At 41.3% G+C, this 23,897-nt stretch overlaps 1 protein-coding gene across 4 annotated transcripts in view; it reads right to left on the reverse strand.

Moving 5' to 3' along the window:
* The window catches only part of dscama (Down syndrome cell adhesion molecule a), an 85,577-nt gene extending 63,289 nt beyond the window's left edge, over window positions 1-22,288 (reverse strand). For 2 of the 4 annotated variants that reach the window (XM_020086258.2, XM_069539860.1), the window contains exons 1-3: window positions 21,321-22,284; window positions 920-1,237; window positions 651-800 (exon numbers count right to left, since the gene is read on the reverse strand). In XM_020086258.2, the coding sequence (XP_019941817.1) occupies window positions 651-800; window positions 920-1,237; window positions 21,321-21,363 (511 nt within the window). In that variant the 5' untranslated portion in view covers window positions 21,364-22,284. Of the gene's footprint in view, window positions 1-650; window positions 801-919; window positions 1,238-21,320 lie in introns of all 4 variants that reach the window. The other 2 variants (XM_069539861.1, XM_069539862.1) reach the window with 2 other exon arrangements.
* Between the last annotated feature and the right edge of the window lie 1,609 nt (window positions 22,289-23,897).

Below are 23,897 nucleotides of genomic sequence, written 5' to 3' on the forward strand. Positions count from 1 at the left end.
GCCCCTCTAGCTGGTACAAGGTAGGCCTCTGTGTGGTCTAACAAATACCAAACACACCTCTGGTGTCACAATGCTCATCACCTCACAAACAGTAACTGTCATTGGCCAGAAAAAAGTTCAACTGGTGTTAAGCTTTTTCAGAGGGCTGTTTTTTTAGAAAAACTTTGAAACGTTCACTTTAATTCCACTGTAAAATTATGATAAAAGAAACTGGGAACATTTAACTTCAGACCATAATAGTTTTCCTGAATTTAAAGATGACAACTTCATGTATTGTACATTTGTTGCATCAACTTTTCAGTATTTCCATTGTAATTGTGGCATAAAGTGTAATATACAAACCCATTCAGCACCAATGACAAATTTCCTTTTGTGTTGGAAAACCTCTCAGCACATTTCAAACCATATATGAACAAATGGCACAGACTGATTTGATCTGATTGGTTTGTAAACCAATATGTGTTGTAAATATAGTCTGGGATGTTTCAAGTCAGTTGTCCAGACTGCGTTTATGAGTGTAATCTCTCATAAAACTGAGACAAAATTCAGCAAAGAAGAAAACAAGATCCTCAGTAATAGCATCCCAAATATCAAACTACCAACTAGTGTAAGGTCTCTTGGATAAAAGAAAGAAAGATGCTGTGACTTACTTTCAGCGTTGATTGACATTGTGTCTTTCTCCCAGGACACAACAGTGATGTAGGCCTCCACTGAGGCAGGGATAATGCACTTGAAGACCGCCACATTGCCTCTCATGGCTTTCTGGTCCTCCACCCGGACAGTGTAGGGCTCTCGAAGGACTGGGAATAGGGGACAGAGAGGTGTGTTGTGCATAAGGTGACAAACTGCTAGTACTGAGCTAAGACAAGCTATCCCTCATAATTGAACATGATCGTTGAGTGCAGACATTAAAACTGACCAGCCTTAATATGGACATCTTGGCTCCTGATTCTCCCTGAGGGGTTCTCCGCTGTGCAATAGTAGGTGCTGTCGTGGATGAGTTTGCTGAAGCTGGAAGGGGGGATGTGGAAGATCTGAAGGGTGCCATTGGGGTGCACATGGCGGATCCCTGGCACGTCGTAGATCTCCTCGCCTGTGGCCAGGTACCAGCGCAGTGAGACAGGGGGCAGGCCTGCGGCGGGACAGGGCACCGATGTCCCTGTGGTGCTGGCGAACACTACCTCTTGCACAGATGCATTGACAAAATATAAGCTGGAACGTAGATCTTCACAGAAAACTGCAGGGAGAGAAATAAGATCACAAATAAAACCATTAGATAATTATGTTTTTTATTTCCTACAATATTTGATTTATTATTGCAGACATTTTTAGATGATCAAACTGTGCCCCATCCACTGTTAAACCCCCCCATATCACAGAATCGCTAATACATTTGACAGAATTGTGCGATCCTCTGTTTTTCCCTGAGTGTTTTTTTCCCTGGCTGCCCGTTGTGTTTGTGCACACTGCAGTGGAGCATGGTTGTAGGAGTGTATCTCTTGTTGTCTATGAAGAGTCATTGCAGCAAAGCTCTGGGAGAGCAGCAGTGGGTGTGAAACAGCCAGCAGAGCATCAGAGCCAGCATGCCTACAGAACATACCTGTAGCCACACCCTTTCTCTACAACATACACACGAGTGCATACATCACACACACACACAGATAAACAAACTACAACCCACTAGAAGTCTCAGAAATCCAGTGAGTCATTCTCAGAGAATAGAGGCATGTCTTGGTAAAGGTATGGAACAAAAAGCTACCAGGAACTAAAACAGTACATTTATGAAAGGGCACTCAGAGTGTGCATACTTCTGCCAAAGCTTATAGGCATCTATATCTTCATATTGGATAAATGTAACAAGATTAGATACATCTGAATTATGATCCAGATCCACACCAAGTTCCACCTGCTAATAGTTATCAGCACTCTCTTCATGACTGATTTTTTCATTGAGATCTCTGCATTATTTCTTGATAAACTCACCTAAAATGTCAAACAACATCCCATCTTACAATGGAATTCAAGTTCCTTGGCCCTTAACCCATCCTTCCATCAAGTTTCAATATTATCAGTTCGGTTGGTTTTACATAATCCTCCTGCTGACAGACACACAGCAATACAAACTTGACCTCCTTGCAGTGGTATAACAGAAAGTGGTTACATCCTATTTTGTGATTAAAACTGCTATAGGACATAATGTTTTTTTCAAGGTTCTTATTTTTGGTCTATTTTGTGTGTGTTATTCTCAAACAACCAAGCAAATATTCTTTCTTGAAATAATAAAATGCATATCTTCTATCATCGGACTTGTAAAAAATGTAAATCTACTGAATGATGTTTCACCTTGGATCTAATCAATCGATTATTGTAGCATTTAATTTGGTGCTGTGGTGTCAAACGCACATTGAGAATCAGTTTTCATTATTACATTTTAGATTTTGGCGTAAAAAGCAAGTCAGTCTTATGTGATGCACTTGTGTAAGCAATGCAACTCTTTGCTGTTATGGACAACCTACACTGTCGGCACAAAGCCAGGATATGAGAACTGCTAGTTCCCAAGCAAGAGTGGATGACTTGTTTTATACTTCTAGTGCCTGTTTAGATTTAAGTTGTCCAGAATATGTACAGTCATAATGAGAGATAACTGCAGCAGATCTGCAGCTTAATAGTTAATTAACAACTGATATCTGTATCTTCTGCACACACCTCTGCAAAAAAACAACCTTCGACAGTGGGTCGTCCACTAACCACCGGGTCGGGGGTTCGATACCCGTCTTTCCTACTCTGCTCCCCGAAGTGTCCTTGGCCAAGATACTGAACCCCGAATTGCCCCTGCTGTGCCGGCAGTGTGTGAATGATGTGTAATAGACAAAAGGCAGCACATAACGCACTTAATGAATGTGTGAGGGAATAGGTGAGAGGAAAAACTGTTCTGTAACGAGCTTTGGGTGGTAGAAAAAAACACCATTTACAATTTAAATGCGCACAAAACATGACTTGCTTCTTTTCTGAGGGACAGCTAACTTCATAAACTCATTAACTAAACTACATAAACATATTAATAATAACAAACTAAAGGAGCAAATATTGATTAATCATTAAGCAGGTACAAGTAAGATTAAAATATGTCTCGATGTATGTTCTATGCTGAGCTGCGAAGTCTGCACAAAACATTTATAGAAACAGTTTTTAGTGTTATTGTTGTATTGTTTCCCTTCAGTGCCGTTAGTTCTAATAAGCTGGAATTTATTTTTTAAACAGTCATTTTGAACAAAATCTAAACTTCTGAAAATTGTGCACTGCTGTTTGCTACAGTGACTAGCACTCTCTGCAAATGTAAAACAAGCATAACAATGCTTTTAATGTTTCCCCGTTTTCATATTTTCCCCTTTTACGAGGGTCCTATGAGTTTAATGCGCTACAACTAAAGCAAATATGAAAAAGAGAAAATTCAGATGAAGTAAGCATCTTCACCCGTTTGACAATGCAGCAAAACAAAACATGCTGCCGACAGAGAAACACAACAAATACAAGAACAAAAACGAATTAGAGACAAAACCAAAGAAACTGCAGTGCTCGAGTTGTTGTCATGATTTGTACTGCATGGCATTATGCAGGAAATTTTAAAACAAGCTAATTTAGCAAATGATAAGTCCACAACAAACACTGATGTACAAAAATGTACAGTATAGCCCTTTAAAGCTAGTCCTCTGTGTCGCCTGTGTGAACAACCTCTGCCAGTCGCCAAAGGTAAATATTTCAGGAATCTCTACTGTATCTCTCTGCTAATGTAGGCTCTCCCCTCCTGTCGCCAGCTTGCCTGCCTGTGCGACAGCTGCCAATCCCCCCTCCCCGGAGACCAAACATTTTAGCGCTCCATAAATTCCTAATGAGCGTGCTCAAATCACCGGCCACTTCCACCCACTGGTCGCTCAACCTGTTAGGACAAACAAACATCATGGCGTACACATGTTTCTGCACATTACTGGCAGCACTCACTTCACACGCGCGGTACTCAGAGGGCCAGGCCTGGAGGTGTTGAAAAGAGAAGGGTTGTAGTTGTCAACAGCTACAAGGCTGTAGCATCTTATCCCAGAGGTGGCGAGAGGAGGCGAGAGGAGGCAGAGGAGCCACAACACGGGACGGTTCAGGGCAACTTTTATTGATCGCTTGACACCTGAACATTAATTACCTTCAAAACACAAACCTTTTTGAAATCAAACATTGAAGAGACATTACCAATGTAGAAGTAACCTGTCCACAGGGCAGACCTGAAAAACAAGTCTTCAGATAAACTACGTGTGCATGTATGAGGTTGTATTTGTTACGACAGCTTGTTGTCATTGTGACTCTTGTCTCTACGTTTGTAAAAAAAACACTGATCAATCAGCTGCATTTTAAAACGTATTGCAATGATTAAGCATGGGTGCATTTTAATAACTAGTGCAGTGCTCGTGAGCCGTCCTCAAACAGTTCTACAATAAATCACTTTTATATTGTTTGTGTGCTGGACATTGTTTGCAGAGCTTTTTATTAACAGTCCGTGGTGCAGAGAGGCGATAGAAAACTTAATGGTCATCCAACCTGGTTTATCTCTAATGAAGATTTTATAGTCAATGTTTTTACAAAAAACAGACAAAACTGAATCTGTTTAATTATTGTTCATGTCCGAGGCGCATATATATGTATTATATATTAGTATGATTGATTTACTAAACTGCTGTTATTTTTTCATACACTGCATATTGGCTATTTCAGAGGTCTACTAAGCAATCAACACGGTCTTCAAACCCAAGCTGAAAACTTTTAAAAACAGAAGCTCTGTAATTCAGCTTGCTATAAAGCAAAAAAAAGACTGTTGTGCTTCCTAAAGAGAAAGTGATTCAACATTGACACCTGTGAATGTCTGTGTCAGTCTGATAAGGTGAAGTAAAAATGACTTAATTGCCGACCGCTGCTGTAGTTTAGTGGAAGACATATTCAACTCAGTCTGCAGACTGAAGACACACTGACTGCTACAGAGCGCTGGTCGTCTGTTTATTCAGTTATTATTAAGATTTAACGTCTTGCATGTCCTAATCCCACCAAACTCAGCACCGTAAACATAACAAATGTGAAGCCAATAAGATGAACAGTTAGTGAGATATGCCTTCCACATACCGACAGACAGTGTAATTGGTATTTAAATTATTATTTACTACTTATATTAATATGTCTTAGTCCCTCAAAATAAACAGTTCTTTGTAGAAGTTCTAAGAATAGCAAAGAGCTCTAATATACTGTAGCTGCATTGCCACATTAAATTTACAAAAAAAGAATCCAAATATCCTGTTCAGACTTTTCTCTCTATACCGTTGATGATGCATGGAGAACTTTAAGGGGTTAATTTACTGCCATGTAATCACCCTGAGTAACAGCTTGTCAGTGGTTTTCTCAAGTAGGAAAATCTGCCGTCAAGATGGTCATAAAATCTCAGCATCTGTTATGAAGAGTGGGGAGCCGCTGTGGCTGTGTGAATTATCAGCAGAGTAAATATTTCAGCACAGTTTAGTTAATTTGGCTCCTGAACAGCCGCTCATCATCTGAGTGATGATCTCAATTTCCTGCTAGTGCGATATCCCTTATAGTTATCATTTATAATGCACTGATTTATCAACAGTTTATTTTTATTTAAAATTCTTAAGGGACAGTGTGGCCCAATTTAGATCTCCGCTGTGGCTATATATATATTTCACATGTTTTAGACAGACTCAGAGTACGGTTTGACATGCATGCATGTGTACCAGTTAGTGTTTCACATTAGATACTGTAGCTCATGATATTGTAACTCCAAAAATGTATTGAATAATAAAGCACTTTTGTATTTGAGCCAAAGCTTTCAGAGCTGCATTGGGAGGTGGAGTTTAATTATACGTGTATTTGAAATGTAAAGTGAGGCCCAGGTGACACTTAAGTTAGTTTGAAGTATCTTTAAAAAAAAAAATTGAAATATAGAGACACAAATCTGAGAGGCTCTTTTGAGACCCTAACTTGGGTAAATTGGTTTCAGTCTAGTGTCAAGGACTCAGACTAATCAACTAATGTGGTGAAATTTGAAATAAATGATCAAGCGATGAACCAACTGAATGTCAAAAATGGAACTTTCCATAATTTACGCCTTGTGTTTTAAATTCTGATTTTGTCAAAGCTGCATCATTAAAAAGTCATGTGGCTTTGGTAACACTATTCCAACAATGATTACTTTGAGACTCAGGAAAAAGACTCAATGTGAAAAGGCACATAGTTTTGAATGTTTCTAACTGATAATGTATCCTCTATAGACATCAGTGATCCTGGCTGGGTGAAATCATTTGATCTGTTTTTAAATCTCTAGAACAATGCTGGCTGTTGTATAAGAAGTTAGGAGCCATGATTTTGCATGAGAGGATGCCATAGTTGACTGTTATCGCTGATCAGAGGCTCCTGTGCAGAGAGTGTGATGGCTGCCGCGTTGGCTGACACTGTCTAAATAAGACCAAACTGCCATCATGCATGCCTGTGGTCTGAGTGCATTTAAAAGGTGACGGTGGCGAAGACGAGCGGCTGCCTTATAACTGCTTTTGTCTCAATCGACTTTGCACCAACTCATAAAAAATTGACACCTCCACCATCACCACCACCACCACCTACTTCTGGGTGGCTGATTTCTCAGGGAGCGAACGCCTGATGGACACAAAACCCTGACAGATCCCAGTAGTTCAGATGGATACAGTGGGAGTGCATTTATTTTTCAGTGCAGTGCCAAGGAAAACAGAGAAGGCGGGGGTTGAGTGAGGAGGAGGGAAAGCACTCAGACGGCAACACACAGGGCACTATTAACAGAGAGAAAGAAAGAGGATGTAAAGACAAGAAAAAGGGAAGGGAGAAGGTATGACAGAGGTCAAAGGTATCCTCCATCTCAGTAGTATTCCACAACTTTCCAATGTATATATTTTGTTCTTTTCTTATTCCTCCTCTCTACCCTCTCCTTTCTCATCATTTCCATTCTCTGTTTTGTATGTTTGTGCTCCTCTCTAACCTTGATCTCCCCTTCACGCTTCTCTCACCACGTCTCTCTCATTCAGACTTGCTCCACCTTTACACGGGAATACAGGTGCAAAACAAAAACAGTAAATGTGCAGGGACGCTGCCAGAGAGGAAGATGCTGTCAACTAACACTCCTCATCTGTGTTTATCATCCACTGGACCTTCACAAGTCGCGGCTGCTTGAAGCATTGAAGTCTAAAAACACAGTGCTGTAGGGAATATATAGAAAACAACCAGCAACACGTACACTCTGCTGTGTCCTGGTTTGACTGTAAAGGGTACTGTTAGGTCGGTGTATTGATTAAAAAAATCCCCTCCCTGGACAACTTGTCCGATAATACATCTGATTCAGGTTAATTCACATCACTCCTTAATGTTTATTCCCTGTGACTGCTCACTGATAGTTATCTAATAGAAATTACATGAACATAATTTCTATTTCAGGGGATTTTGTTAGAATATTCAGTTGTAAATTAATAACCCAAGACAAACCGTCCCAATTAATCATAATGCTAGTTTGCAAGCAAAGGAGACAGTACGTGGGTGGCTGTTGGCTGTCATCAAGTGTGTTTGTGTACGGCACCGTTAAATAATAATCTCATTAACGGCTGTCATAAAATAGTAAGATGTAACACATACAAATGTGCATCTCTAAGATGTGTAACACACTGGTTGTGCATACAGCCGAGGCTCACTTTGTAGGATCTATTGATAACACGCGGGAGTCAGATCAAAACAAGAGCTGACTGAATCTCTAAACAGGAGATAAAAGATTTATGTGGACCCTATCGATAACCGGTCAGCCGTCAGCCGAGCTGGCAGATTAAGGCTGCAGTCTGCAACACTTTGGTCCACGTCTCAATGGATCATTGTCTCGGTTGAAAGTGCTGTTTTTCTGAAATTTACTTTAAAATGAATAATCTCTAGATTTTGCAGCTGCCCTAAAATGCCTTTTTTTGTTCTATCCCATGGTGCACATGGAGCCAGAAAACAAAATTTGAAATAATATAAGCTGTTTAATTTTTAATTTTTTAATAATTAATTTCTCAATTGTACAAACAGTTTCCTTGATAACGCTTTGACATCACAGACGTAATATTACAAGACCATGCTGTAGGAACACCAACCCACTCGGCTGTATATCACACACACAAATGCTCTCACTAACAGTCAACGTATAGCAGCCTGTGCAGAACCAATCTTAATCGACATCAGTTTTCGATGAGCCCAAACCACAAAGAGGAAAAAGTGATATTGTTCAATTATAAATCTCACTCATCTATAATAGATGGACTCTCTCTGTGTCTTCTGTCTTAGAAAAGCTGAGAGGAAAGGTAGGGGAGGTGGGGGGTCCTTTTCAGTTTAGTGAAGTGTGGTCCCCTCTTTTTGCTGTGTGAAATAATGCCTGGCAAAGTCCAAGATGTCAGCACCTATTGGTGGCGTGCTCTGTTGAAGCCCCTAACCATAGATCGCAGGTGACTCCTGATGCAGTCGTCCTATTGTGGAGCCTCTGCTGCTACGTTTGTATAGCTCAAGGGCACCAGACATGCTTCGGTCAAGGAGAGTGCACGCGGGCGTGTCACAGAGATGTGGGGGGATGAGCGTTAATGTCTGAGAGCCCACAGACATAAGGGTTTGGTTGACAGGTGAGACAGAGACGAGTCAGCTCAGCCATTTTACAATATTGTATGTACTGCATGTTGAAGAAGACACTGTAGGAAGGACATATCTCCATGTTTGAAGACGCACCTGGATCCTCAGTGAAATTTCTCCTTCAAAAGAACAAACTGAGTCTCTCATGTTAACTATAATGTTTCTTCTGTAAGACCCACGGACTTCCATTCTGACAATGCCCATCAGTGGTTGCTTCCCAATCACCCAGGCAATTTATTTAAGTAAATGTCTGATCAATACAGGTCCCACTAACACACAACATAAATAGGCCTATGCATTAGCCTGTGCATTAGCCCACTGATGTGTCAGGGGCTTTTTGCTCAGCCTCTGTTTACCTCAACCAAACACCATTAATCAAGCCTAGCTGAAAGCGTTTTGGAGCTTCTTGTTTTATTGTTCAAGGGACAAAAAACTCATTGATGCTTTATTCTATTTCATATTATCCTGGTTGACTGCTTGGCGTTTGGCAAAAATAGCCTGATATTCACTCTCTCCCTCTTTGCGTTTATCACTCTGAATTAACTCTTAACCACAACATGTCTGCCCTACCCAAGGCTGCTAATGTATTTAAACATTAGAGAGCACATTGGCTCTCAGCCACAGTGTGGCCCTCACCAGGTCAGAGGTCTGTGTGGTGCTACAGTGGGCACGGGGGCATCAAGACATTAGGGCAGTTCCACTGGGGCAAACAAGCACTGAGCCACACTGACAGCTCATGGCAGGCGATGCAGGTAATTAAGGCAGTGCTCTGCAGAGACTGCCTAGGGAGGGGTGAGTGGGGGCTGGGGGGTTAGAAAAGGGGGAGGGATGGAGAGAGAGGAGGACAGGATGGCCTCATGATGACAGTGAGTAAGCATCCACCCCGCCCAACCACGCCACCCCACCCCCACAACCTCTCCACCCTCCTCTCCTGCCCTAGGGGTTTACACAATAAGCGTAAAGCAAAGTGCTGCGCTGAGCCGAGATGCACAGATCAGAGAACAGGGTCCCCTCACTCTCCCAAATCATCGGCTCCCAATTTGCCCTCATGAATAATGTTGAGCGGTGCACTCTGTGCCATGCAGCCGCTATGTAAAACCAATGATACCCTCCTCTGATGTCAACTCTCTGGAGGGCGAGAGGGGAGTCACTGTGGAGAGGGTTAGTGGATGCATATGAATGCTCATTTGCATATGAGCTCCTACAGGAGAGGAGGGAGTTCCCACGTACTGGGTACTTTGAATACCTTAATCAATTACATCACCAAGGTGGAAATGGACAAATACTGCAAATCAACTGCGACAGAGGGAGAGAGAGAAACAAAAGCGAGTGAGAGGGGGAGAAACTCCTGTGAGTGGGTAAACAAGCTCTAGCTGCTGCCTCTGAAGCTAATATGCAAAGGAACAACAAGAGAAGGAAGAGAAAGTGATAGAAAAAAAGATTATAATGGTCCATTATCCCTCTGAAATGACAAAGCACTGAGGGGACATAATGTACCTGATGCAGCAGCTTCCAAGAATATCAAAGTATGAATCCTATCTTGATGTAGATGCTTCTCAAAGCTCTAGAGCCACAGAGGTTAGTACAAGGCCTTTATATACAGCAGCTATGTATGACTGTCCCCTGACACATGACACTAAATCAGATGTTCAGATGATGGAATCGAAGGTTCTTAAAATCCTCTAGGCCACAAACAACTGTCGGAAATTACCATGGTAGATTTCTACCCACTGGCAGCTCCAAGTCAACCTAAGAAGGCAGCTCAAGTTCCCAGGGAACATTGCAACCACTTCGCTCCGCCCCGACATGGTGTTAACATCGGAGTCTACAAAGCAAGTCGTCCTGATGGAACTTACTGTCCCCTGGGAAGACCGGATCAAAGAAGCCAATGAATGCAAGAGAGCAAAGTACTCAGATCTTGTCCAAGAATGCAGGAGCAACAGCTGGAGAACTCGAGCCAGTCGTAGTTGGGTGCCGGGGCTTTGCTGGACACTCTCTACTGAAGACACAGAAACTCCTTGGAGTAAAAGGACTGCAGCAGAAGAGCCACAAAGAACATCCTGGAAGATGGTTGTGGATCCAGAGCAGGGATCTGTGGTGTAGCCACTTGGATACAAGCAGGGGACTGATCAACCCACGGCTGGGTCGCCCGGGCGAGAATGTTTGATGATTAAAGACATGAAACACCCTATGACCCCGGGTCCATCACTGAAGACGTGTCCAAGTAAAAACTCAAAATTGTCTTTGTTATTGATCTGTTATTGTTGTTATTCAGCCCTGTCCTTGCTTTACCCTTTAATTTGAGTTTCCAGTCGTGCTGCACTGACAGTGATGAATTCTGAAGAATGTGAACAAGCTTATCTACCAAAATGCTGAGTGTTTATTTCTTATTTTAATATAACTAGAAGTTGTACTAAATCTATTACGTCTATGAAGTGTAGACTTTCTAGTTGCTGAAATTCTGTGATGTAAAATTTCACGTCTTCATTCAACACACACACCCACTTCACGTAGATCATTTATTTTTGTTAAAGCTGTTAGTTATTGACTTTCTTGTCTGAACAGTTCTACAGTACTTGACTCAACTCTCCATGTAACATACTGCAGTATAATATACGCTGTGCATGCTTTCAGAGAGAGGAAGAGTGGCATTATTTCACTTTCAGTAAAATTTCAACCACCTCTGCTTGCTGCTTCTGTCAAGTGCAACTCTGAATGAGCTGACAGAGAGGGCGGGGGGGGGTGAAGAGAGGAGGTGGATCTCAGGTGAGCTGAGAGGGACGACATTAAACCCTGCAGGGAAGGATGAACAGGGAGATTAACTAAAGGAGGAAGGCTAACAGCTTGAAGATCATCTTTATACAGCATTGTATAGCACAACTAGAGAGGCTATATCCATACACATATATCACATCCACCTGAACAGGAATGGAAACTCTGCTAAGTAATTAATGACTAACCTGTTTTTCCTTTAATAGTTTATTTATTTTAAAATGTTTTTTTGTTTTTTTAAATTAGATATATTTTGACATTTTACTGAGGAAACATGTTGACATGAATGACTGAGAGCTGAAATGCAACATGGATGGTGAGTAAACCAAAAAATGTTTGAGCAACATTAATGGGTTCACTCCTCGATGACAAGGGTCCGTTTAACATGTGACACAGGTGATGTGTTCACGTCTGCCACATAAACAGTTAATCAGATAGAAGACATAAGATCTTGTTACTCACAGGGCTCGATGATATTCCCAAAAACATTATTACAGTAAATAAAATCTATTTGAATTAATAATTCAAATTATTTCTATAAACACTGTTTGCTCCAGCAGACAGTTGATTGTGGTTTTAAACTCTTCTTTATGGGCAACACTCGCTAAAAAAACCCATTTCCCATATCTGAGGTAGAATATTCAAAACAAGTGTGTGACTTAAACTTCTCACCATGCATGCATTGCTTGAAAATTGTATTGATATACTGTATATTACATTTTGTCTTCCTCTTTTTGGAACACTGGTTTAAAACCACAAATGATATTTATGATTTATATGAGCAGAGTTTTCATAGATGCTTATTTTATTTAATGCAAAGAATTAGGTCTGGGCTGTAAATTATGATAATTATCACAAAAAAATGAAAACCTATATTTTTTAGGGCCTGCCCTCATATGAGGTTTTGAACAAGTGATCCACACTGAGAATGCAGTGAGATTTTATCGGTTAAAAAGGGCCCATAGGGATGAAAACTATATATCTTTACATTGTTAATTGTTACAAAAAAAGAAGTTTGAAAAGAGACGATGGTCAACTAAATTCTTTCAGTGGTTCAGAAAAAGATGGACAAAGATAAGATGGAGAATTGTGCAGTATTCTGCATTTAGCACCTAAACCTGATCTAATGTCCTTGCAAGCCTTGGCAGTGTCTCACAGAATTTGGATGATATACATTCTGTGTTGCTCTTAAAGTTGCATGAATTACTTACATTGATTTAGCTTATAGTCTTATAAATAATGTTATAAAATAGACTTCCTTGCAGATAAATCATGGTGTTTAGTATGCAGTGCATTAGCAAGTAATTACAAAAACAATCCCAATGATTGCATCAAAATGGATAAACAGAGTAAAGCAATAAATAGAATATAACAGAATTGATGATGAAATAAAAGGTTAGAGAGATCTCTGAGTGCTTCTACGTCTGAAAAAAAAGTGCTTCTTGCTATGATGTTTTCGTATTTTGGGATAATGCAAAAAACGATTTGCGGGAGGGAAACAAAGAGGCAAAATGAGCTGGCAGTCGACAGTGGAGGGCAAATCAAAGTCCCGGGGTTAAATGGGATTGTGGGTCAGATGACTAGACATCGTTGCCTTTCCGCTCACAGCCATCCTCAGCTTCAGAAAAATATCACCCCCCCGCCCTCCTCTCAACAGCCCTCCATTTGCCTCAAAGGCGAGAGTATTTCATCTTCCGTAACCCCACTGCAGGAGAGGCCTCCCTCACTGCGACTATATGCACATACAGCAAATAAATGCATGCAAATCCGTGTCACATTTTGTGCAGCCTTCCTTCAACTCTTCAATTTACCTTTAATCAAGAAGCATGACAAGACTGGAAAGATACAGAGCACCATGTGACACACTGAATCCCATAGTGGACATACAATATAGGGTCTACTAATTTAGTCCTATGGAGGCTGTCTATTATAAATCACCCTGATAGATACAAAGTCAATCGAGAGCAGCAGAGACAGGCGATAGCTGGGAAAATGGCAGCTATCCGCATTAGTGCTGCACTCAATCTACACACAGACAAGATTCATGCTTTATTAACCATCATGTTTTCTGTGATTACTAGACCACGCTACATCAAAAGCAGCATTTCATTTATGTTCATAACCACCTCCCAATACAGCCTTACATTTATCTCTCCTTGTCCTATACCTGGATCGTATGTAGCCGACCGCCTGCCTGTGACAGGGGGGCTTCTGCAAACACTGCCAGGCTGCAAAACACACATCAATGTATTCAGAGCGTTTACTGCCCGGGATTAATCAAATTATAATTTAATCATCTGATCAAACAGCAATTAGCATAATCACTTCTGGGAAAGGCCTGATAGCGTGGAGACTAGAGCGGAATGGAGCTGGGGGCTAGCAACACTTTAATGGAACATTTGCCAGAATGTTTGAAAATGTTACACATTTCAGGCAACAGGAACAGAGCGGGATCTCGAATGCTAATCAGCACAGTTTGGTTATGCCCAATGAATACATCCAGTGGGCAGCCACCGGGGAAGCAATTGCCAGCGAGGTCCTGATTTGATTCTTTTTTTTTTTGTTGAAAATGTTTGATTTACTCTGCAGCTATTCTTCGCTACAATTCATCATAAAGGGCAAGATCATTTTATTTCTAGAACAGTAATATTTTACTATAATTCAGTTTAGTTGATTTGATGGATATTAATAATATTTCTTACTCTTTCCTTTTTCTTTTACTCTTTACATTTTTCTGTAATTCCATTTCATTTTATTCCACCTTATAAAGCCACACCCTGTGTTGTGTGTTTGGAATATCCTCTGTTTCGTTGTGAAGACTGCAGCACAGGGACAAGACCACTTGAGAGTCTCAAGGTTCAACATGTTCTGTTCTTTCATTATCTTCATGCCTTAATTAGGCCTCTTGTCCATATTTACTATACATAGAATTCAAGTTGTTTTATTTTGTGGATATTATAATAACCAATTCACCAGTCTACATCTTTGTGGAGTCAGCAAAGCAGCCACAGACTCATATATTCTGGGATATTCACACTTTCCATTTTACAAATAACATTCGACTGTATGGCCTGAAGCAGGGTTGATCTGTTCTGAGTGGAAAATACAAGGCATAAATATGTGGGCAGCTCCAAATGTCATTTACAATATGAAACATATTACTGAAACAAACTGTGCTGTGTTAGACTCTAAAGAATTGAAGACACTAAATGATGTGCTCCAATCATTGCAGTGTACGGCAGCCTTTTGTAAATTTTAATATTATGTTGATTTGTAAGAAATTGTTCAAAATGATGAAATTGTATTGAGGGTTTTACAACATTTGGATTTCAGTAAGAGTTTGGGTTTCGGGCCTCAACAGTCAACACTGCACAAAGGTAGGGCCCCCTAACACTTGTACGTGACTGTAAATTATAACTAAAAAGGGTATGCATGTTTACAATATGACATATCAATGGGATTTAAGTGTTTTTACTGTATATTACTGTATATGAATGTTATTTGTACTCACACAGATATTTCTCCTGCACCATCTTACTGTACCTACAGTTTGCAGCTGATTTGATGGCAGGGGGAGGGTCTCTCTGTGCTTCACTCATTCTCTTTTTAGGGATATACATAAATAACGTTAAATCAGGCACATGCTGTAATAAGCTGATCTCTCTGTATATGGCAGGTGTCTCTACATCCAACAAGGACATGAAGAAACCCCACCAGGCAGAGCCTCTGTGGGGGGGTGTTTGGCAACAACTCCATCACCTCAGTAACCGACAACTTCTCCCAAGAGAGTACCTTTACAGCACATAATGCAACTACAATAATTGGCTTTAGAAATACATATCAGGGTGGTTTAGGGAATGTCGACAAATGAACAAGTGAGACAGAATATTCTAAACTTGAGTAGTGGAGATGTATTTTTCAGAAACTGTATGTTCCAAGAAAAAAACACTTGATTGCCAGACTGATCTCTGGAGTAAGGTCAGGCACTGTGTTTGCACGTGCGGCAGCACTTTCTGAATGCCAATGTGCATCTGCCAGCACACATACATTACCGTCACAATTGCACAAACGTGTTTAACAATACATAATGTACAAATTACATCAGAGAAAGTCTCTTCATTCTTCTTACATTTCTTGTCTCAGGGTTTCATAACTTCCCATCTGGCAACAGTGGCTGAGCGTATCTGTTTCCATGTCTGCTGTTAAAATGACTGCATTTATCATGATCCCAGAAGAGGCCACGTCCACAACAGGAAACCATCTCACAGAGGCTCTGAGCTGTCGCAGTGGGTCACCTGAGCAAAGCTGCACCTGCCAACCAGACTCTCATTGTATCAGTCTAAACGCAGAATAACAAGCAGCCATCTGTGTTTGACTTTCTCTAAATCAAACACAGTCTGCTGGTACGTCTTTATCCGTCATATTAGATATCCAGTATTCTCATCACAAAACATTTCAATAGAGCTATACAGGTTTAGGTGTGAAACTCATGGCAATGAGAAAACAGAGCTGGTCAGAGCCATTTAAAGAATAACCTGAGCTCCACTCGGCTTATGTCCTACTGTACCTTCGTGGCCACAGCATTAACCTACTGCCCTATTTTATAATGAAAGCCTTCAGACACAAACAACACAACTAATTGTTATCTTGTTAAGTCACTGGTCCGATCAACAGACACAAAAACTATGGTCCACCAAGACTCTACCAATGTACTTTAATACATTCAAGCGATGCCATTAAAAAAACATTAGAAATACATGTCACACAAAATCTCAAAGGGATCCTATTTACTGTGACTATTCTGTCAGATGGTACCAACTGATAAACTGTAAAACTAATTCTGTGATTGTGACGTCTATGTGGAATGACAGATCGTGGTCAGCATTCTGTGAAACATTCACAAGCCTGTTGACCTCTGTAGCATCTGACTGTCCAGTGATTGCAGTTTTTTCTACCCCGTTTGCCTCGACCTTATTCCACAATGCACTTGTTATTAAATGTACGTACCGGTCTCATGTCAGTTTAACCGCTGATTATCACCATTGTTTCGTCATTGTCTGACCACACTGTGTGTGACACTGTGATGCACAAAACTCTGAACTATCTTGACAAAATGATAAAGTAAATGCTTTGTATACGTCCTGTTGGATACACAATAAAGACTGTTGTGGCTTCATCAGTGTCCGACAGTGTTACTGTCTGCCTGTGAAATAGGCTTGTCTCTAAATGGAGAATCACACTGATTTGATATGATTCTTTGAGCTGTAGATACAAACAGCCCCTGTGTGTCCTTCCTCCCCCTCTCTTCCTCCTCTTTTTCTGCCTCAATACACCCTACCATCTCCTTAAGCATTCTAGTCTGGGTTAAATGAAACCTTTAACAGTTCAATGTGCATCCATTAACATATGCTTGAGTCTACTCTTGTCTGAGCAGACAAGCTCAGGTTCAAGAACACACACGGTGGAGCGACACAAAAATCTTGACCCCATGGTACTGACAAATCCGGGAGTGATTAGTGAGCCCACGAAAACAGCATTTCACAAATACCTTCTGGTATTCAGTCTTATGCATAATTCTAAATAAAAGGGAAAAAATCATTACAGTGACCTGTAAAATGTGTGAATGAATGAGATGATATTGCTGATATTTCATGGAATAAGTATATTTAGAAAACAATTTCATTTCGAATTTCCAGCTTTATGAGGGTAAAGTCTGGTTTTGGTCAGGTTCTAAAAAACATTTATGACACTATAATATGGCAAAGACATAATTAACATAACAAACAAAGTAAGAAATGCGGTTTAACTATTCAACCATGTAACACAGCTGAACACAGCAGCTCTGTTCACTAGAACACATCAAGATGATACAAAGAATAATCGCAGAACAAACACACTGGCCTACATTGTGCTGATATTAACGTGCATCTGAAGAGCTGAACTTGATTGTAGTTGGCTGATGTGTGTTGCTGTGACTCTGTCAACCCATTGTGGCTCTATGTGAAGTGACAGATGTATACCAGAAGACACTAGTCTGCACATGTCTAGTTTACCACTGGCCTTAATGTGACCTCCATGCTATGCTGTTTTGACTGGTAATTGGTCAAAACAAGGCACTGGCACCAAACTCGGTGAACAGAAGGTGCTCCACTGATGGACAGGATAAATATTTCCCTTTTGGGACGAAGAAAGATAAAAACAACACAGGTTTGTAGGTTGAGACGCAATGTTGTATCTTGAGGAAATTGCTATGAAGGCAAAAGAGGCTCTCTCAGTGGTGTAACCTCATCTCTGCCTGTAAGTGTACTTTATACTACTAATTCTTTGGTTAAATGCATTTTTTGTGGGGAATATAATCGCTGCCAGGATTATGTTCAGTGACAGAAGGTTTTGCAGTGCGAACATTCTGGAACTTTAGAGGTGCATTCATTAAAACCTTTCTCCCCAATATAAATCATATATTAAAATCAGTTTCCAAGTGATATGGTGATGAAACATATGTTTTGAAACTTACACAACACATTAAACCACAGAGTTGTCCCCCTGGATGAGTCAGTAAAGACAGAAATTAAAATCAAGGTATTCTTAATTGGTAAGAGATGGATGCACATCACTGAACGCTGTCCATATATTTGATATCTTTATTGCAAACCCAGGTGTCCTGATATTCTCTGTTCTTCTCGAAGTAAATATATGGTGCATGCTTTTCTCTTGATAAAAATTAGCAGTGAAACAGCTGATGACAGGTACTCAGATGCTCGGGTGTTTTGCATCTTTAATCCTTGCAATATCAGCATGGAGGAAATATGACAAGTGATGATCTGAACTGGAAAAAAATACGTTGAGGGATTCTAAATTCTCCATAATCATTAATCATGTTTGATGTCTGGATTAAGTCATACTGAAAATGCTTACTGCATGTTTTAATAAGTGGAGGTGCCATTTCTCCAGCAGACCCTCGCCATCCGAAGCTGGAAGCTAAAAATACACATGCACAGAGTGATACTAAGAGCCAATTGAGGAGCTTTGCTGTATATTTACACAGCTTATTAGTGTCCAATTGAGCATGTGTCAGATTCCCCCCCTGGCGTAGCTGTGCAAAAACAACATTATGCCATTTCCCCAATTTTATCTCTTCACAACTGGAATATGTTGTTCCTGTTCCATTTAGGTTTTAATAGACACTTTTGCAAGAGCACTTTAAAAGCTCAAGCACCAATGAAGTGAACTCTTCAGCATATTTTACTCTCCACAGCAGTGAATTGTTTATATCTACTGTAGATGTGCTTGAAAATGTGTCCACAAACGGAGAGTCAGAGCAAAATGGAGTTTGTACAGTAGGTACTATACATAAATGACCACTACGAATGCAAACTAGAGCTGCAGTGCAGTAAGGGGGATAGGAGGACAGGCGATGCAAATATGAAGGTCTATATAAAGAGATAAAGGATAATATGAATGATGAAAATCTCTCAGCATTTGAACAATCACACATTTAAATCTGTGTTGAAAGCTTGTTGAAATAAAATGTTATTCCCATATCATGAGTAGAAAGTTACAGGCTGAATGTATCAGGAAGCATTGCCAGGGTCACCTGAACAGAGTGCAAAGCAAGCCTAAAGCCCACACTGCAACAACGCTCATTAACCAGGTCTCCATAGAGACAACCTCAGCAACCTGTACTGGACCAGAGCCGTAAAGCCTTTATTTCAGGAAGCTACATCTCTGGGTTCCAGAAGAAGTGCAGAATGTACGATTCTGATGGAAGCTGCTCATTAAGAATAATCTTTGCCGGACTGTCCAGGGAGAGCAAATATGCAGCAGCAGAAAGAATACGGTCTTATATCAACAATGACGGCCCTTTAATTCTTTCTATACAGTCGATTTAGCGTGGCACAGACAGAAGCACAACACAAAGAGAGGTTTGTCATAATGCACTCTGGATTATTCCAGTTTCCGCCACAAAAGCAACATTTAAATCTTCAAATCAATAGAAAAGGTCAGCGTCAAATGAACCAAGTCCGTCGATATGAATGGCGCTGCACCCGCAGCGAGCACATACGTAGCATTCATCACAATTACAAGTGCTATTGCTGCCATTCAAAGTTTCCATGTAGATGTCTCTAGCAGCAGCCATTTTGCAACGCTGTTGCCTGGACCAAAGAGACTGAAAAAGCCATTCACAAGCAAAGCGATAGATCGTGCTCAGCAAACAGACAGTTCAGCACAGCACTGAGGGAGATTTGAAATGGACATCGGTGTCCTCTCGGTCTCGTGAAATTGTCTTGCCTCAGTCAAAGAAAGGACTGTTTTGCTCCGCCATTGTCACTGCTTTTACTCTATTCTCCCCTATAAATAACCGCTGCCTTCATTGAACCCTTCAGCATGGCCACAAAATGGTTTTCCTGTCATCTTTTCTTGACGCATCGCTCTCTACTCTCAGTTCACAGCATTGTGTCCACTTTTGATTTTATTTAAACCCCTTTCCCTCCGTACGCCTTTCAAAAGACCTCCTTAATACCCCAATTTTCTTTTTGAGCTGATTTCTGCCCCCCAACACGCGCACATCCCACCCCTTACCCCGCAGCCCCTTGTCCTCCTCATACCCCCCCTTTTTTACACACCCTTCGTGTATTTGCTGTAAAAATCAGTCAACGTCAATCCAAAACAAAGAGATAAAATACAGTGAGGAATTAACTGTACAAAATAAACAATTTCTGCAACATGTGCACTTGGGCATGGGTGATAGGGCTCGTCTTGTTTTTTTTTCCCAATCCAAAATGACTCCATGTCTTTGCTTCTAATATGGCGGGTGCAATGCCAGAAAAAGCACAGCCAACCTATTTAATCCTTTTGTTTCAGAGTAACTTAAATACATCTAACAAGATGTACAAGAACATACAATTATACATGTAAAAGTTATTCAATTTATTACTTATTTTTTTCTTGAAAATATTATGACATGCCAATAAATACTGTACATTTTTATCAATATACTTTTTGGTTAAGGAGATGGTTTTTAAATAAAATATTTACTTAATGTGAAAAAGAAATATTGCAGTGTTTTTAATTGACTAAGTGTTTGAATGCAAATCATAAACAAACTGATGGTGAATCCATCAGTTAAACACACAAATCTGTTACAGCTAATTTATTTAGTCTGACATAATTTTCCTCATAAGCCATATTCAAGAGAATATGTTAGAAAACTGTTCAAATGCTCATTGAGCACATACAAATAATGCAGGAAAATGCACCCAGACTGAGGCCCAGTGCAGTTTGACTGGAGAGAATAAATAGTCATTTCAGGAATCAAGAGAGGATGCAACAAAATAATTGTGAGGTTTTATTTGAGGCCTAGAATGTCCTGAAAATGTATCATGCAAAAACTAAGCTAAAAATGCATTAAAATCTCTTGTTCCTGTGCCGTACAGGCTGCACCTATATCCTCAACCTACATTTCTCCTCTCCTCTCTCTCTCTCCCCCCCTCTCTCTCTCTGTCTCTCTCTCTCTCTGTATATCAATAGGCTATATATTTGAGGAAAAGGTCAAACCTCAATCTTGAAAATGCATGAGTGGTTAGCCATTCTTAGTCTTAGTCCCAATTAATGTTAATGTGGATGTATCGAACCCTAAGCCCATACATGCTGCCTGTGTCAGGACATAGCAACAGCCTGTTCCTCCGTTCAGTTTTCCAGCACAAAAATAATGAATCAATATCTTGAATGTGGAAATGTTTAAAGACTATTTCTACAAGCATGTGTACACTCAGTCCTCTGGGATAATCAGCATAAAGTTGAAGTTTAATGTGCACAAATGCATCACCTACCATTCAAGATGCACTGGGAAAAGATGAGAGCCAATATCCACATGCCCCGCTCCGTTCAATATCCAAGCTTATGCTTTTTCTTCTTATCTCCCCGCACTCTTTCTTCTTATTTCTTTCTTTTATTTCTTCAACAAGTCAACCGCAATGCAAGAAGAGGGAGCACGCAAATCTCTCCTTCTCTCCCTCTCTCTCTCTTCTTCTCTCTCTCTCTTCTTCTCTCTCTCTCTCTCTCTCTCTCTCTCTCCCTCAATCCTTCACGTTGGGAGGAAGATGAAGAGGAGGAGGTTTGAGCTTCTTCCTGCTACTGATTGTCTCCGGGTGCAGCGGGGGGATAGTATATGATCCACAACTGTGCGTCCCCCTCCAACCTTTTGTCGGACTGACCGCACCGAACCGCACCGCACCGCACCGCCGGGCCTTAGTGCAGCCGTCCCCCCGTGTCGGAGCGCTGCTCTGCGTGGAACATGAGGGAGGTGGGCTCGGTGCGCTCCGGTCCAGGTGAGCTGTGCCGCTGCTGCTGCTGCTGCTGAGTCAGAGGCTGGAGACGCAAAGGACAAGCAGCCAATGCGCACACCCAACTCCACGGTTAAACAATAAAAAAACAACAAAACTCAAATCAAAAAGCCTCGGAGTAAAGAAACGAATCAATAAATAATGAATAAATAAATTAGAAGTCTATGCGCGGACAAAAGCCAAACGTTTCTTCTCATGCGTAACGAAAAATGCGTAAAAGTTGGATTTTTTCCCCCTCAAGATTAAAAAAAAAGCGCATAGAGTTGATTGTTAGCTGCGCTGGAAACTCATTCTCTCTTCGCCGCCTCTCTCCGTCCGGCGAGCAACAAGCACACGCATCTTCCCCCCGCAGCCGCACACACAAACTGCGCACACTGGTCCCTGCGCTTTAGAACCTGCCGTGCCTCAGAGCACTGTGGAATAAACCCTCGCCTCCTTCTCCGCAGCCGCTTCTCTCCCTCTCCATTGCCTTAAAGGTGCAGGGGTGGGGAGATGGGGGGGTTGTAGGAGGGGGCGCACAGCTGAGCCTCTGAAGGAGAGCTAGAAAAAAAACAAACCCTTTCTTTTGTTTTACCACTGAGAAGACTGGTCAAAGTGTCCCACTCTGAGAGGGGGGACTGTGTATTAACATAAGTGAGAGAGAATTAGTCCGTGCAGGACATTTTTCTATGGTTTTCTGGCACTGCTGTGGTGTAGCATGCAGGCTGGAGGATGGAGGATGGATGCTGAGGAGGGAGGGAGGGAGGGAGAGAAGCAGGGAGAGGGAGTGATGTAGGCTACACCTGACTGGATACTATGTAGGCATTCGGTGTGTGTGTGTGTGTGGGGGGGGGGGGTGTCTAAATTATCTTAATTGGAAGAGATCAAGTCCTGTCTATTAATGTGTTTTCTGTGGATAATTTATGAGCCCTGGGGGTGTTTTGGGGATCCTGCCATCCTTACCCTTGCATTCATTAATTGACCTTGACAAATATAAGCAGCGACCACCCCCAATGCACCAGGGGGCATCAAACGGCAGCCATGTCAAACATCCACAGCCCTCTGCATGTGTTCACCTCAAATCAAACCGCAGAGGAGGCAGTGGATTAATAAACTAGAGCTTGCATTGACAAGGGAGGAAGACTTGTGAACATATTTTATTTGAACGGATTAGATGTGACCTCCAGATTAACAATGTAAATAACAACAATGCATTTTGAAGGGCGGTGCAGGTTTGAAAATGGTTATTTTGTATATGGAGAGATGACAAGAATATGAAGACTGTAAATGTTTCCTTTTATCTTCAAGCATCCATGTTACGTACTTCAGGCACAGTGTTGTGATAAGAAAGTCACATTTGCATTATAGGTTGAACGTGAAATGATTTTACAGCCAGTGACACAACAGTAACTGCAGTGACATCCACTGCAATGTGACTGTTTGAATTTAGCGTGGCCCATTTATGGTGGAATAGCAGGCGAGCCAGGCTTTAGTCCTCCTCCCAGATACAGTGTCTGTCTCTTAGACTTAGCGTCCACATCAGACCCACACATGAACATGCTCTGCACCAGGAATGCAGGACCTGTCACCGCCTGTCTGGCCCCTGCATGGGCTTCCAGCCAGGCATCCCCAAAATAAAACAGATCATTATCGCAGACGCCAGGCACCCAAACATGCTATTCCTCACACGTTGTATACAAAGTACGTTTTTGTTTGTGTTGATTTTGCCAAATCCCCCTCCCTGTCAGTCTCCTTGGCTCCCAGCAGTGACGGGGGTTTGTTGCTCATCCAGTTATGGTGCCGTGTTCGTTGTAATGTGCACGCCTCCTTTTCCTCTACTTGCCTCTGTGCAGTGCTGATCTGCAGCGTGGCAGTCTAAATGCCCCACTACCCTATTTCAAGCAGATGACTTTTAGAATCATAGAGTTGCTCTAGTTGCAGGCAGCTACCTAGACTACCTGCAATTACAACGGGGTCCAAAAGTCTAGGACCAGGTCTCAGACTCACTAACTGTTAAAGATAATACTTTATGTGCTTACTTACATTACATCAATTCTTTACTTCTGAATGAAGAATGAGAGCTCA

Source organism: Paralichthys olivaceus, chromosome 15, assembly GCF_024713975.1.
Source record: "Paralichthys olivaceus isolate ysfri-2021 chromosome 15, ASM2471397v2, whole genome shotgun sequence".
In the NCBI taxonomy this organism is placed as follows: domain Eukaryota; kingdom Metazoa; phylum Chordata; class Actinopteri; order Pleuronectiformes; family Paralichthyidae; genus Paralichthys; species Paralichthys olivaceus.